This window comes from Calonectris borealis, chromosome 3 (assembly GCF_964195595.1).
Source record: "Calonectris borealis chromosome 3, bCalBor7.hap1.2, whole genome shotgun sequence".
NCBI classification, from domain to species: Eukaryota; Metazoa; Chordata; class Aves; order Procellariiformes; family Procellariidae; genus Calonectris; species Calonectris borealis.
In genome coordinates this window covers 102,374,632-102,390,829 of record NC_134314.1, presented here as the reverse complement: position 1 = coordinate 102,390,829, position 16,198 = coordinate 102,374,632, and the positions used below count along the sequence as shown (strand labels likewise).

General features: G+C 44.2%; 1 protein-coding gene across 2 annotated transcripts; it reads right to left on the bottom strand.

The window, feature by feature from the left end:
- Window positions 1-562: 562 nt before the first annotated feature.
- On the bottom strand, window positions 563-16,164 carry UTP25 (UTP25 small subunit processome component). Of its 2 annotated transcripts, XM_075146981.1 has the most exons (12): window positions 16,012-16,164; window positions 14,561-14,600; window positions 13,109-13,358; window positions 12,122-12,328; window positions 9,917-10,005; window positions 8,115-8,525; window positions 6,831-7,050; window positions 4,587-4,789; window positions 3,158-3,340; window positions 2,393-2,505; window positions 1,726-1,971; window positions 563-916 (listed from the first exon to the last, which is right to left on the bottom strand). In XM_075146981.1, the coding sequence occupies exons 1-12, from the start codon at window positions 16,110-16,112 to the stop codon at window positions 670-672; spliced, it is 2,310 nt and encodes a 769-aa protein (XP_075003082.1). In that variant the 5' UTR covers window positions 16,113-16,164; the 3' UTR covers window positions 563-669. The 2 variants fall into 2 exon arrangements, with proteins under 2 accessions (XP_075003082.1, XP_075003083.1); XM_075146982.1 differs by lacking the exons at window positions 4,587-4,789; window positions 6,831-7,050 and having other exon boundaries at window positions 16,012-16,158.
- Window positions 16,165-16,198: the final 34 nt, after the last annotated feature.

Below are 16,198 nucleotides of genomic sequence, written 5' to 3'. Positions count from 1 at the left end.
CTTTGGAAAAACTTATCCCTGGTAAAACTGGCTGGCCGGAGGGGCTGTTGTAAATAGGAGGCAGAGATATTTAGGTCACTCAGGAAAAAAAAAGCAAAACCATAGCTCCTACTCCAGCACGTTCACCGATTCTCACAACTGTCAAGTTGAAGCAAGTTCAGCTCCCATTCAACTATACGCTTGTGTTGAAGAGGCTTCGCCTGCACCTCCCTTACATAGGCTTACAGAATAGTGACCGCATTAAATACTTGGGCACATTTCTTCCCTTAGATTAAAGGAAAAAGTTGCTTTAAAAGTTACGTTTTATCAAAGTTTCTTTGATAGAAGAAGGTGAGTTTGCTACACCTGAGAATGACGTGAAGCAATCCAATCAAAAGGTATTTATCACAGCACCAATCTTCACTGACCAGTGAGTTTTTCAATACACAAGAAGAACAGTTCTGGATTGATTTTGTTTCTGTACAGAAGAAATCCCCAAGCCCTGCTTTCTTGAATGACATCCTTCATTTCTTGTTGGACAGAGTACTGAAACATAAAATTGAATGCTATATTCAACAGAATATTTAGTAAAAGGGAGTAAAAAGTTTAATACTTTTTTAAAAAGCAACATAAAAAAGTGCATTAGGAGTAAAATCCAGGTCCTTCCAGTCATTTAGTCTGCAATAACACTTATTCATTTTCTCCTGTAACAAAGAGGTGCACATTTTTCGTTGACTGCAGCATTTGAGCTGTGCGATCTATGCCAACCACTGCAGCCAATTTCTGAGCATCATACTTGGAATAAAGCACAGTACAGGTCCAAGTAGCATCCACCCCGTTGTCTGTGGCCTTCATCATATTACAGATCTCACTGTAGAAGTGGGAGTAGGTTGGTAACTCATAGAAAATGAGGTTCCTAATGCCTTTTATCGTATACCTGTAGTAGGAAAAAACCAAAAAAGTAACTTAGTTGGCAATTTTTACAAAGTGTGAACGTCAAAACATCAATCCTATTTCAGTTCTTCTAATTTTCCTCAATTTCAATGCACATCAGTTGCATCTCAACTCTACAAACCCAGTGTCGTGAAGACTAAACACAGATGTGGAATTAAGGGCAGGGGGGAGGGCTGGTCTAATGCTGCCAGGCACTGTGACTTCCTCCAAAGTACAGACTACCACCAAATTCTGCAGCATTCGGCCTCTTTGGCTTGGATTTTAAGACAGGGAAGCTTGATCAGGCTGAGCCTTATGAAACTTTTCATATTTGCCAAAACACCTTCTGCTAATAGAAAAAACTGTTCCATTAGGAACTTCTAAACGGCTCCAGTCAGGACGTTGCAAATTTTCCAGGTGGCCTCAGCTTGCTGTATAGCATTATTGAACCAATTACGTACCCTTTTCCAGAATTTTATGCAATTATTGTGGCACAGATGAACACAAATAAAAGGCACAATGAATCCCATTTTGCAGGCTATATCATCCTGTCCTGACATCAGTGGAACTTGGCAGCACTTACCTTCCTGAATAAAAACCTGTGCATACCAAAGTATTAGAGTCTCTGCAAAGGACTGCTGACAAAATGCAAAAATTTTAAAGCAAACTGAAAAGCTCTTACTTCAGTCAAAGAAGTCCTCAGAGAGATCCAACAGATTCAAAAAGCAATATAACCCATCTATGATTAAGGTCAGACTCTACTTCCAAAACAGCACACATGCAACTCAAAGGAAAACTCAGTCCACAATTCACCTTTTGTAAAAGTGGAAGCGCTCAGTGAACAGTAAAAACTGCTTCTCTCCCTTGAGAAAGAACCGTCTTGCTCTGCAGACGCCAGCCTTTTTAGTGTATTCACAAATGTGAGTAAAATTCAGGTCCTCTTTCTTGAAGTAATTTCGAAGACGCACGTAGTCAAAATATGATGGAACATAAATGAGCGTGTGTGACATGATGGCATCGCGGTACTCAGGCAAAACTTTGTCGATGAAAAACTGAAACCTGAGTTAAGAAAACAAATATGTTTTAACCAGAGTTAACATTTAGCTTTCCAGCACTGATATGACCTCAAACAGGAACATCATCAGACACAAGAGACTACAGAAGATTTTGACTACATTTTTCCTTCTTTAACTTCATAGGATTTCTACATGTGTAGAAGATAAAAGGCAAAGGCTTTATCAGTACTACACAGTTACGGTAGAGACTGGTATTCCTTTCCCAGACTTTATTCTCCAGTGCCTTTGGCAAGGAGGAGTTCAGTATTCCCCTCCACCTGTGCAGAGCCTAGCCTGCATCTGAAGACTAATGAAGGTGTACTTCTGTGCTGAAATCACATTGTGTTCCGCAGGAAACAGTACCTCAACTAAATCCCAAATTGCAGTCATCAGGGCATAGCAAAATAGTCTGGAACACAGAGTACCTTGTATCTATTACAGACGTTAAATTTTCAGCTTCTAGCCTCCGAAAAACATGAGGAAGCTGGACCACAACGTGGCTAATGGAGCCGCTCAGCGGTACGTTGCGGACGGCCACCTGTGAGAAGAAAGTAGGACGTTTAGGGAAGCAGCATTTCAAAGGCAGCCACACTCCAGCCAGCCTTCTGCTCGTAACTCACATCTGCAAGCAGTGCACAAGGCTGTTTTTAAGAAAGCTCCAATACAAAACCACGTTCATGTATACACACACCAGATCTGTTAACTATACGTGACCACTGCTTATGCTCTGACTTCCATATACTTGAGATCGACAACCAAGGTTTTTACTTTTCCTGTTTCTTTCAAAGTAATAGCAGTTTGTGCTTCTTATACGGGGGGGGGGGGGGGAAGGAAGCAGGCGAACCCTCCATTTAACAACAAAATAAATAAATAAGATAACTTGTGTTGTCAAATTAAGAAAAAACAAAATCTGGTTTCTGACATGAAACAGCTACCCATGAAAGAAAAGGATCAAATAAGTATCACTGCAAGAAGAGTAGTTCTTCATGCCTTTGGCACAGCATTAGAAATTGTCATGCAGTGTCACGGAGATTCAGACTGAAATACTTGGGTCATGGAAACGACGGGCACACAGTCAGTCTTTCTACAATTGAGTTACGGAATTTCTTCCACATGTTGGGTCTTCTGTTCCTCTCCCCCTCCTTATGCCAGCATTTAAAAGAAGGCTTTCAGCTCATCTGTGAACTCACCTGCCCCACGTAATTGAAGCAGTGTTTGTTGAAGACAGAGTTAATCTGGGGATCCTGAAGAGCGCTGAACAGCAGCGTCTGGCGGTAGTACTTGGACCAGTTATTGAGATTCAGCACTCGCACTCGGGAAAAGTCTACCCCGTGGGAATCCAGAGGCAGCAGGTTAATGTGCTTCATCAGGTGCTACACAGAGAGAGGAAACACATCGCTACCGACTGACATCCCTGCACCCAGGCTGCAAGAGCCTTAACTGCCGTGAAGAAGTGGGCAGGGACGAGCAAGACAGCACAGAATATAAAACAGTAGTGATCTCCCAAGGCACGGCTGTCTGGAATTTATTGACCACAGCAAGAGTAATTTACTTGATTTCCCGCCACAGAACTGAAAGCTATCATCTCTTTAGTCATCAGTAACAGTAACATTTGCTTCCAATTCTCTCCCGGGGCAAGTATAATGGATTTGTTTGTTTGTATTAAAGTCAGTGGATGGGCCCAAGGTTTCTGAGCTAAAAGCTCAGTGCAGTTTCCCGTTGCATTCAGGGAGAGTTTGGGTGCAAGTGAAGAAATTCACTTCATTCTGGCCTCACTGAATGATGCCTAGGAGTGGCATCGCTGCCGCCGCATGGCAGGCAGTCGCACCCAAAGGAAAAAGCAGGAAACAGGCTCCAGGACTCATTCCTTGGATATCATGTGGGCTGACGTGCCTCTCTGGGACTCCCCAGGAAACAAGACACGTTCTGGGTTCATTCAAGATGTGCAGTAGCATGATGCTGTCCAAATGCACAGCCCAGGTACCTCAAAGGTGTTTCTATGTAGAAAAAAACCCAACCTTTCAACGCTGAAAACTTTTATTAACCAAAAGCCAAAAAGCATGGGTACTACTGCATTCTAGCCACAATCCCAGAGCAGTATTTTCATTACACCTACAGGGAAATTTTCATACTGTTTAGCTTCAGACGTGACTAATGCTTGGTATCTCTACAGTCAGTGGAGACAAGCACCAGCTCCTGTTGCTTTCTGGAGGAACCTGAATTAGGTTGTACGGATTCCTCACACGGCTGCATCTGACTGAGACACTGGGCAGTCAGACAGCTGGCATATTTTCTCCCAGATGTGATTAAAGGCATCATCATTATCTCACCCTGCAAGATAATTAAAACTGTCCAAAAAACTCTCTGATGAAATACACCATTAAAGCACCAAATACTAAGATTTATAGAGAACAGGTGCTGAATACTACCAAAATCTGAAGAAAGAATATTCGTAGTGCAAGAAAAATATCAGGGTGGAGGGAAAAAAAAGGAACAAGCATACATGTCTGGAATCAAGTCAGTAAAAAAAATAGCAATACTGTTCACCGCCAAAACTAAGTTATATCAGACTAACGAGACACATTACCACACAAGAATGAATACATATGGAAAACGCACCAGAACATGTTCCCAATTCTGCATCAGGTAAATATCTGCTTGATCAATTATGAGAATTTCTATTGATGACAGAAAATCAAAATCTCTCTTCTTCTCCCCCTCTGCGCCAATAATAGTCCTCATACCCAGGGGAGAGGCAATGATGATATCCGATGAGTAAAATGGTGCATATAGTCTCATACTCTTTTGAAGAATCGCAACCCCTGTCCGACAACAAGCAACAGCAATTTCTTAGTTAAGGTGAATTATCAACCACTTTCTTCCAGCAGGCTCTGTAATAGCACCTCCCTACATTTCCCCTCCCTTAACACGTACTAATGATTATAGCTGGACAAAACCAATCTGTCTGAAACTCTTCTTTCCCTGAAAAGTGCTTACCCACCCCACCCCCATTTGACAAGCGTTTGGCAGATTTTCATGAAGTTTGGCAAACTCTTTCGGTAGTACTTTTTTCCAGATTTTTCATAGCCTGGACAACATTTTTTAACTGAAACACATTTTTTGTGATTTTCTGCTAAAAAGGGGAATGAGGGGGCTAAAGAACTTAAGAAAAAAAAGAAAGCAGAAATGATTAACTATTCCTTTCTCCCTAAATCCTAGACTTTCATCTCTGCCATTAGGTACTATAGTAACCGTTACCTTCATCTGTCATGAAAGATTCAATGTGGACCTCTTGACTATAAACTGCCTTTATTCACAGGGCCACAAGAGTTGCTACTAAAACACAAAGGAAAAGGTTCTTCGTGAAAGGTTCTTCAAGACTGAAAGCATCACCAGTCTTGCACCTTCCCTGGCATTGCTTCTCACACCGCATGTTGCAGTGCACATGCCGAACTAGCTTATGCATCACCTCTCGTGTTAAAGAAAGGAAAAGGAAGGAATCAAAGGGGTTTGTTACCTGTGTCATCACTGCATGGCAACATTGCTAGGACCCACAGTTTTCTGATCTTAAAAATGCAGGTAGTCCAGACCATATTCAAACCACCCACTACAGTCTGCCCAGCAAAGGCGTCCCTTCAGCTCCTCTCCCTCTCCGTGCGAAGCCAGCTACCACGGGCACAGCTGAAGGCACGTGCAAGAATTTCACACAGACAGCAGTAGGGACCCCTCCCGCTATCTATTTTAACCCAATGATAAAAATGGAAAAGAAAAGAAAGGCACAATTGGTTGAATTTCCAGGAAGAAGATATCACTTGTCACAGCATATACACGGTTTAACAACATCAAGTCTTTTTTCTGTTTAAAAATGTGAAAGGGTGGTTTTAGTAAGGCATGACAAATGTGCTTTAAATTAGATCTTTGTGCAGAAGTAACAGGGTGTGAGGCACAGTAAGAAAGAGTAATTATTCTGCTTCTATGATTTGCTTCTGCAAGTAACAGCACTGAAAGTTTCTTCAAGCATTTCTTCACACCTAGTAAGTGGATCAAGCAGACTGTGGTGTGGGAGAGGACCGAAAGGAAAATCAGTACGCTACTGAAAGAAAGATGCTCTCAGCCAGAGATACACTCATTGGGGAAGGAAGAAAGACTGAGTGGGACCTGCTCGCATCTTCCACTGTATCATTAAATCTCTTGGGATGCCAATTTATCTTTCAAGGGGAAATAATTTCAAAAGCCTCTGATCTGTTAAGTTAAGTTAGAAAAACTGCCTACTCATCGTGGCAGCTCCAGGAACCAAGCCACTAGCTAATTCTCTGCATACTGAGTTACTAAAACAGCATGAGATTACAAGATTATGAAACAGTCTCAAATTTGCTGCTTGTCCAACAGTTCTACTTGCTGGCTACCCCTCTGCTTTCATAAAAACCGTGGGCAGCACAGTAGAGAACTGCTTTAATTTTGTTCCAATCATTACTGCTTACAAGAGACATTGTGAATAGGCTGATTAAATCCAAAAGATTTTTTTTTTAATAACATGAAAGACTTCGCTGCATAATCAAGGCTATCCTCTTTAAAATGAGGTGTGGGCAGTCCTGCTACAATAAAGCAATCATTGCATTTTAAGTGATTCTGAACTTGATGTGAAAATCATTACTTCTGTATTTTCTCTTCTTTTTTAAGTTCTGGCAAGGCAAGAAAGATTTTCAGAAAAATCCAAGTTGCCAGTGCAAAAACAGCATGAATACCACAGAGCCTAGGGTCTCACCAGAACTTCCAGCCCTGATAGCTGCTAGACATTTAGGAAGAACTTGTTACTTCTCAGTTCTTTATAAGCTAAAAATCATCTGTTCGGTAGGTCATTACCAATTCTGAAGTGATCATCAATGTTGCCAGCAAAGACGGCTTCATAATCTTCAGGTCTTTTCAGGTTGGGGGGCTTCTCTTCTGGGTCAGAGCCAAACTCCCCTTTGAAGCGCTTTTTATTACTTACATCTATTTTTCTTTTGTCATTCACTTCAAGAAGACTGATGAAGATATGCACAATTCGCAAAGCACATTCCCTGAAGGGCACTATCATCAGTACCTGCGTAGATCAACAGTTACAACAGAAGAACCCATAAAATATGAACACTCACAGTTAACTGTACGTTAAGTAATTTTTTTGACTTAGATCTGTCCCCATGGGGCATGCCAACAATCAAAACAAAACAATTCTGACATGCAGCAAGGAGAGAGGATGCGCTGGGACACGGTGTCCTTGTGAACAGGTACTGGCCAGCAGCTCAGGCTGGTTCCCCATCTCACACCCAGGGTACCATTACAGGGGAACTGAAAACTAAGCACGTTCTCCTGTTCTCCCCACCCCCAAGCAAGCAAAAACCATAAATACCTAACTGAAATATAAATACCTAACTGAAATATAAATACCTAACTGAAATATAAATACCTAACTGAAACCAAAGGCATTTGCCAGAGACGTGCAGCAACCACTGAAACCCAACTTTGAAACGGTTCAACAGGTAGTTGGCACCAGCAGTGACAGGCTAGCCCTAGTTGAATTCACCTGGTCATCAGCTAGAGGATGCTGTGAATCCAGGGAGCCTTGGTTTGAGACCTGCTCCACCAACTATGATAGGTAGCCTTGACGATGGGACTGGGATTCCCTGAGGTCTCCCAGGTACCGAAAGACCCTTCCACGCAGGCAAATCCTTACAAGTGCATAAGGACAAAAAAATCTTCTGGGACACGCCGCATTGGGTGGCAGCCTACACTACCTGCACTAACGCTGAAGATCAATGTGGAGGCACCTTTCTGTACTGGAAGACTTAGAAATGGAAGCAGGAAAAGGTCACATATCAGTCTGTAGCAATAGGGGGACAAAGAAAAAGAGAAGTCAAACTCATGGCTCAGCACAGAAACAGGCTGACTGACAACCCTGCGCTCACTGCTTCTCACAGGGTATTTGCCCCGGCCACGGCAGACAACTTCCACGCACGATAAAGGGATGTGGAAAGGCACAGGCCCAGGAACACGTCACCTGAGAGGGCAGCAACAGAAATACTTCTGGATAACCTACCAGGATGTTTATACGGCCTGACCAGACAGCCAGGGTGGGGAGGGGGAATCACATTAACGAAGCTCTCTTACCTTAGGTCTAGTGAGCCCCTGATCCCTGTAGTCATCGTTGTCAGTCCCTGGCTTTTGGTCTCTTCGTTTGGCATTGTTGCTGAGCACCTGGGCATTTGCCTTCAGAACATGGTTCAAGGCATGCAAGCAGTAAGCATGCCGGATTTCTTCTCCATTTGTTAAAGCATTTCTTTCTGGATAGAACAAGTCCCGGTATGTATTCATGATACAAAAGAGCTCTCTTTGTAATGGGGTAAAAGAGGGATTGCTTGGTTTGTTCACCGAGGACAGAAATTGTTTATTCACTTTTGGCCAAGTGGATTCTAAAGGCTTGTGAAGATAAAGCTGTTTCACATCAACTTCTTTGTCTGCTTTCAAAGTTTTATGTTTCTCCAAAGTGGAAGAAAAAGTTAGTTGGCCCAGCCTTGGCCACTGAAAAAAAAAACAACCAAACAAAAAAAGAGGAGTCATATGTACCAAACTTAGTACACTTAAAAGCACACCACCACAGCTGGTAGTTTAATCAAGTTCATGAAATTTCAGAAATATCTTTTCGTAATACAAGTTGAAACCTTTTTTTCCAATATGCAATCTCTTCCTTAGAGTCTACCAGGGTAAATAACAATAAACTTGAGCTAAGTAGATCCGAATGTATTTTGCAGTGATGTGTCTATAACTGCCCTCATTTTACAGATGAGAAAACCGAGGAAGAGGAAGGATGTCATTTCTGCCTAACCCATCCAGCAAATCAGTGGCAGAAACCAGGGACAAGATGAGAACCCTGGAGTCTGACTACGCTTATAGATCAGCCGCGCTGAGGTATGTACTTTGTTTAAAGATGAAAACAAAACCCCATTAGGGACTAAACCCAGAAGCTGTGAATCAGTTGCTAAAAGCAATCTCGTTGGGAGTCTGTCTGATTTTGAGGGCAAAAGCTATCAGTGTAGTAGGGGAAAACTCTAAACTTTAAGCCTTGTGCTACGCAAGTTGTCCCTATCTATCTCCGTAAAGTAGCTACACCAAGTTAAGCAAAGATATATCATGCCTTGCTTCAGGTGGCACTGGTATTTTTGGCTACCATTTTCAAAAAAGAAAAAATAAAATAAAATTTAAAAATCACAGCTTTCTCTCTGACTGACTAACCATTGGGTATCTTCCAATAAATGTCACCCAGCATATGGCTGACCAGAATGCAAGGCAACCCTCCAAAACAAAATCAGATGTGAAAAAGTTAGGAAGCAAAGGTTTGTCTAAAAATGAATATTCTGAAAACCAATATTCTCTCTCAAGCAATCGGGTGGTTTTCTGGTACTGTGATTTACCTACTATTTCCAGTATTAACAATATAAGTATTAAATTCCCCTTTACTGGCTTGTAAACGTGTACAGGGATACAGCCACCTTGAAGCAAGAACGTGAAGGTACATCACAAGTACTTTTAAGACTGTACATGCTCACCTCACAAGTTCAGTTGCAGAGCACATCCCTGGCATTGTGCTGTTACCACTCAGAAACCAGTCCTGTTTCTACCCAGTATCAAGAGTACTAAACCTGTGGTTTTGGGACTACAGATCAAACTCTAAAGCTATGTTTTTCAGATGGGTCGCCATATGCCTACTTAACAGCAGACTTTAGATTTCAACTCTCGCTCAGCACTAAGTGAAGAAGAAAACACTTCAGCAACAACACAGTGACAAAATCTTCACAATTCCAGTGCCAACAGCTAATAATAACAATTATGAATCTACTTCACTTGTATAAAAAAAAGAGTTGTTTTAATCCAGGCATCTTTAGGAACTCTGGATGGCTACAGAACACTGTTACCTTGCTTTGACTTGAAGTTTTAGGAAGCGTAGACATTTTTTCTACTTCTTTTTCTTCAAGTTCTTTGTCCATGTGCTGTTTAAATGGATCTATTTATAATAAAAACAAAAACAAAAAAAAAATCCTGAGAACTTATTGTAGCTAATACTGGAATCTAGTTTCAGAATGGATTTGCAAATGACACCAACAGTTTCCATGCTGGCCAACACCACAGTTAAAACTAGTTATTTCAAAGCACTTGGAGATGAGAGAAAAGATGTCAAATTCTCTCTACAAGAACAGAGAGAACAGATTTGACAGATTGCTTTAAAAAAAGAAAAAGAAGCACTTATGGAAGTACTAGAACTTTCAATCACAAAACAAATGTTGGACAGAAAAGCAGTATGTAGTAGAAAACATTATGGCAATTTTCCGCCTTAAACTCTGACACATCCACCCCTCGCAGATGAAATAGGCTGTCAGTAATAAAGACCCAGGTGAACTTACTGCCCTTCTTAATTTATAAACAGCTCTGCCAAGGGCTTTGCATCTTTGGCCAGTGATATGAATACAGTTTGTGATAAAGCAGAGAAAGATTAGGCGGGTTTTGGGGAAGGCAGGCAAAAATTGCCTGAAGTGAGCAAAAGTCTGACTTATCTAATCAGCATTTCTTTTTGGAAAGGAAAGGAGAGGCAAGAAATTGTAAAATCATATTATATTCAAAAACACTGGCATGCACAAGTCGCATGCAAAGCTTATTTTGAAAACCAAGCTCTGTACATTGCTTGCAGCACAGCAGCACTCACTGCATAAAGAAAACTAATTAGAGAACACTAGTGCTTGCCAAAGGATATCCAGCCCACATACAAGTTATCCAGGCAAAAGTCAAGACATTTGCTAATTATGACACTGTTGAGAATATCTTCCCAGCAACGCAAATGAACAGGGTATCATTTAGCTGTCTTCAGTTGCGTTTTACTGATTCCAGTGTTTGTCAGATAAAGTAGAGGGAATAAGGTGAAGCATTTTCAGGAATTCTAGTGACCCCAGGACCGGAGTAGAAATCCATCCCCTTTCTGCTATCTTAGGTGACTAATTTTCTGTAATAGCTTATGAAGCCACTTCCAAGCTATAGGAACCCACTGAAAAGTAGTGCATCATTTATAGGTTGAACAAAGCTGTTGGGATACTTAGCATGCAGTTGGAGAGCTACGGTTCTCATTAAAATGCAATGCCAACAGCCTAAGCAATAGTCTCATGGTAACAAGAATGAGCTGTTTTTTCTATCACATGGCCCTTTGATGCTTCCACACATTTCACGTATCAACTAGGCTGCCTCCCAGATCTAATGTCAGCTGCTGCTCCAAGATGACAAGCCAGCATCACTAGGGATGCTACAAACATATTTCTCTCTCTCAAACTATGCCATCTGATATTAAAACCGCAGAGCATGAAATACGAATAGAAGCTCTGCAAGTGCCAGTGTGTGGCATATCACTGAACGATCACACCCCCGTGCGCACAGTTATTTGTATCACACATGGTGGGACGACTCCAACACCGAAGCTCGGATTGCACCCATCAGCGCGCTGCGGCGTTGAGATTCTGGGCTACACCCTTGAAAGGTACCATACAGATGCTCCGCTGACGCCTCATGCCTTCCTGATCCTGCTGTAGTCAGACTCCTCTGCACAACCTTCAGAACCTTCAGAGCGCCCTGAGCATTTGTCCCAATTACTGTGGCTGCCCCAAGCTTCCCAGAATCTCACCTCTAACTCCCCCAAGTTGTGACGGATGCCCTCACAGGTCAGCTTTGTGATTACCTCCTGTGCTGTCTGGGCCAAGCCTATCTTCCACAGTCAAGTGCAGGCTTGCAGGGCCCTTCACATTACGCTAGCTTTTTAAACTACTATTGAAGCAACAGAACAAGATAACCCGCTCCACGCACATTTCTAGTTCCTGATATTTCAAGCTTTATCGGTCGTAACAGAAACTACGCACAAATCCCAGTGCACAGGGGCTACAGCAAACAAACGGTTCAGCTCCACGTCTGCATTAGCGTTAAGCGTCCCTTATGTAACCAGCTCACATGTGGGCAATACAATGAATAATGTAGTGGAAGAACTCAGAAGCTATATAGCGTATCATTAGGGCGTTTGATAATTTACACGTTTATGGATACTCCTCTAGAGGCAGATGACTAAACACAAACATACTGTGTTTTACCTTCTGCAAAGGCTTGTGAAGAATTGCTGTCTTTCTTATCTGCGTTGCAATCTCCACTCTCCTCTTCCATGAAATTGGTTTCCAAGCTAAATTCAGATTCATGTTTCACATCAGTAAACTCCTCAATTACTCCATGACTTGGGTCACAAGAGGCATCTGCGCCATCAGCCTGCTCCTGGCCAAGCGTCTGCTCTGCTGTGTCTGTAACTTGTTAGAGAGAGAAATGGGTTATATTCTCCTGGAAAAGTTACTGTCTATAGCTACCTCTTGCTGCCTAGGTTGTTCCCTTTGAGTTACTGATTCTTTTTCTTTCAATACTCTATCCAAAAAGATAAAAGTGGGCTTTGTATTCTACAGTAAAGACGACTTTTGGCTTGCATGCCAAATGTTACATACCATACAATGTATGTTTCCCCAGAGAAAATTAAAGAAATAACCTATCCAGGGAATGTAAGTTTTAGTTTCCAAAGGCCCCAAATAACTGAAAATAATAAAAAGTTGACTCCTCTCTCCCAGAGTTTCTCTGCAGACTTCATGAATGAGGATGCCTCGTCATAAGGGAGAGGAGGTTTCCTTCCAATTTACATATTCTTTCCTCTGCTAACGAGGCAAACCTTCCCCTCCTCTCGGTGGCAGCAGCCAAGCCAGATGCTGCGTGAGAGAACAGCTTGCGTCTCCCATGAGTGGGTGAGAACCCCTGGTATGCTGCTCCATGTGGATTTCCTCTGTGCTGCCGCACAAACAACATCTGAGGAAGCAGCAGCGGGCTGTCTGCCGGAAAATGAGCACAGCTACCCTCTCCCCTGCTAAATCCTTCAGCAGCTGCTGCTCCCACCCACATGGAGGCAATGGAGCAACAGAGTGTCCAAGCCAAAAGAGCACCCAGCCAACAAGCCAGTCTACACCAGGATCCTGACTAAAAATACACGTTATTTGAACTTTCTAACTGAAACTACATTTACCAAAGCATGGGAGAAGACAAACTACCTTCTTCCTGGTCTGGTACATCATTCTTATCTTCTTCACCTCCATCTGCTTCTCCGGTCTCCTGGTACCCTTCGCTGTCTGTTTCTGTCTCGCTCTCCCCAGCTTCTTCTGATTCACTTTCATCTTCCTCTTCCTCACTCTCAGACTCAGGAGAGGTCTTCAAGGTAGCCAGGAGCTTATGATACACAGAGATCTGTTCCACTTCAGTCTCTGAATCGCTTTCTGCGCTCGATTTATCAGAATTCTCAGACTGGAAGGGAAAACAGGACTGTTACAGCAACAACAGTAACACTCTATTAGGCAGCAGGCAAATACCCTCGCTCCTAGTTCCCATGTTACGTTTTCCCTCTCCCATCCCACCCTTACGTAGATGCAATGGAATTTTTCAAAAATCACCATGTTACGCAAATAGTTATGCTGGACACCTCCATTTAGATTTTGAAAGCATCCTTGGTAGACTTAGGCTGAAGTGCCTCGTTCTGCACTGATTTGACTTAGAACATCACAAAATTTGGTTCTTTCAGTCTCAGCTGAGTGAGGACATTTGATCTCCACAGACAAGGCATTTACTGAACTGGCACTGGATTTTCTTAAGAAAACCACACACAGAGCAAAAATTGTAGAAGGGCACACATACAAGGGACAGAGCACACTGAAAACACTTCTGGCTTTCAAGAAGGTGAGTGAAATAGCTGTCAGTTGACAACAGTCCACCAGGGAGTCGGTCAGGTTTGGCTCAGCTGAGCCAAAGCTCTAAGCTTCAAACAAGCCAGACTCGGAGCCAGTTCTGTCCCAGGCACCAACGACAGTGTGCCAGGTTATAGCCAAAATCATAGTGAAACCAGGAGTATAAGCACAGCAGCATTTAATTCTTTTTTAGCTCCTTTCAGCCCAAAGAGGAAAACTCAGTAAATATGATATTTATGCACAGATGCTAAAAGAAAGAAATGAACCAGAATAATTAATTTTTCCACACTGAAACTTTTAAGTCCTTCATTAATCTGATGATAAAGGAGGTTAACAAATCCTGACTGAAGAAAAAGTAAAGCACTGGCAACCTGAAGAAGAGGAATGAGCATTAACGCATTTCTTCGTTCAACAGAGAACAAAACATCTCCTAACTCGTGCAATACTAAATTTATTAACATTATTAAAACAAGTTAAAGCATGATTTACTTTTCACTGTGACTAAGTAATATGCAAAAAAATCAAGAAGAGCTATGTTATTTCCTGCTGCTTCTGCCCTCTCATGGTACTACAGTTTTGAGTTAGACACTGTAGAGAACAACTCAGAGCCACACAAAAATCACATTCATTTTTTTCTCCTAAACGGAGGTTTTCTAAAGGGAACAAATTAATCAGCCTGAGTAACTTGGTAATGCGAAATGCTGAGTGTTTCACTTCACTGAACTACATAAAAATGAAGGTAAGGAAGAAATAAAAGTATATTACCAGTTCACAGATTTGAGTTGCTTCTGGTCTTCCAGAAACCCTGAAAAGAAAGCACGGAAATACCTTACTCTGTCAATGATGTTACACACAGGATGAAAGAGACGAGGGGGAGAAGGAATCGATGAGTTACACAAGTCTTAGAGAAGTTAAAAGAAAGCTTAAAACCAAAGCATCACAGAATTCTCCCTAAGAAAACAGACTTGGCACTTACCCTGAGAGGTTACCCTCTCAGGCAATGCTACACTCCATATGTGAAGCCTGAGCTGCGCTCAAGCATTATAACTAATCAAGAAGTGAAACGTTTTAAAGCAGAATCTGGCTTTAACCAGAAAACAAGGTGTTATCAGGAATCTAACTACAAGGGTAGTTTGTACAACAAAGCTAACCAGAGCAAGAGCCTACCTCTAGCACTAAATATTGATCTATGAAGTGGGGAAAAGACACGTTACTGCGGGAAAACCAGCATTAATTAACCAGTATCAGGACCGCAATCCTGCAAACAAGACACTGTACAAGCTGGGCTTAAACTAACCTCAACTCTTCCAAAAAGACGCGGAGCCTTGAGTGGGACAGAGCGTCAGCGCACAGGGTGGGACACGGGACGGGGCTCCCCGGCAGGCCAGGCCCTGCCTCCCATCCCGCGCCAGACGCGCCGGGAGGGTTCCGGGGCACGCAGAGGTGACAGAACCTTGGGGCTACCTGCCGGCCCTGACGGCGCGTAACGCTGAGCCGCCTCTCCCTCGCGGGCTCCTGGGGCTTACCGCAGCACCGCACCGCCCAGCAGCGGGGCTACGCAGCTCGCTCCTCCCAGGGTTACCGGGGCTCCAAACGCACGGAACCCTTCCTGACAGACGGGCACCCGGCTGGGGCAGCCGTGGTTCCCGCCACGCGAGACCTGCAGCGCTGCACCTCCGCAGCCCCGGCGAGACCAGGAAGGGGCGCGGAAGGAGCAGCGGGAGAGCCGGAGCCCTGGCGAGCCGGGGAACCGACCCCGTGCCAAACCGGGAGCCGCGCTGACGCTCCTCCGCCTCTCCCGGCAGCCTCCGGCCCGCGGAGGAGGGCTGTACGGCGTTTAGTGCCAACAAACCCGGGCCCGGATTTTCGGCCTTTCCCTCGCCTTTCGAGGTCTCAGGCTCACGGACGGCGGTGCACAACGGCGATGCAGCTCCCCCCGTCCGCAGGGGCCCGGGGAAGGTGTGGGAGGGACCAGCCGCTGCCCAGGCCGCCCTCGGGCTGAGCGGGGCTATTCGGGCCTGGAGCCCCCGGGCAGCCGGTCCCGCGGCTCCCTCGGCCGCCCAGCGCCCCCGGCGCGGTCCCCACGGGAGGAGAGCGGCCCACCCCGCGGGGAAGCCCCGGCCGGCCGAAGGGATCGGGGCTCCCGCCCGGCAGCTCCCGGGGCGGGCAGCCGCTCGAAGCGGCTCCGCTTCGAAGCCGCCCAGCCCGGCACTCACTTGTCATAGAAGGGGTGCTCCTCCCCGAACTCCCGCAGGTGCTGCTTCTGCTTCTTGCTCAGGCTGCGCAGCAGCTCCCGCCCGCCCCGCCGCTTCCCCATGCCGGCCCCGCCGCCCACCCACGTGGGGCGCCCTACCGCGCTTTACGGCACGCTCGTAGCACGCCGCTGTCGCGCTGCCGTACGGC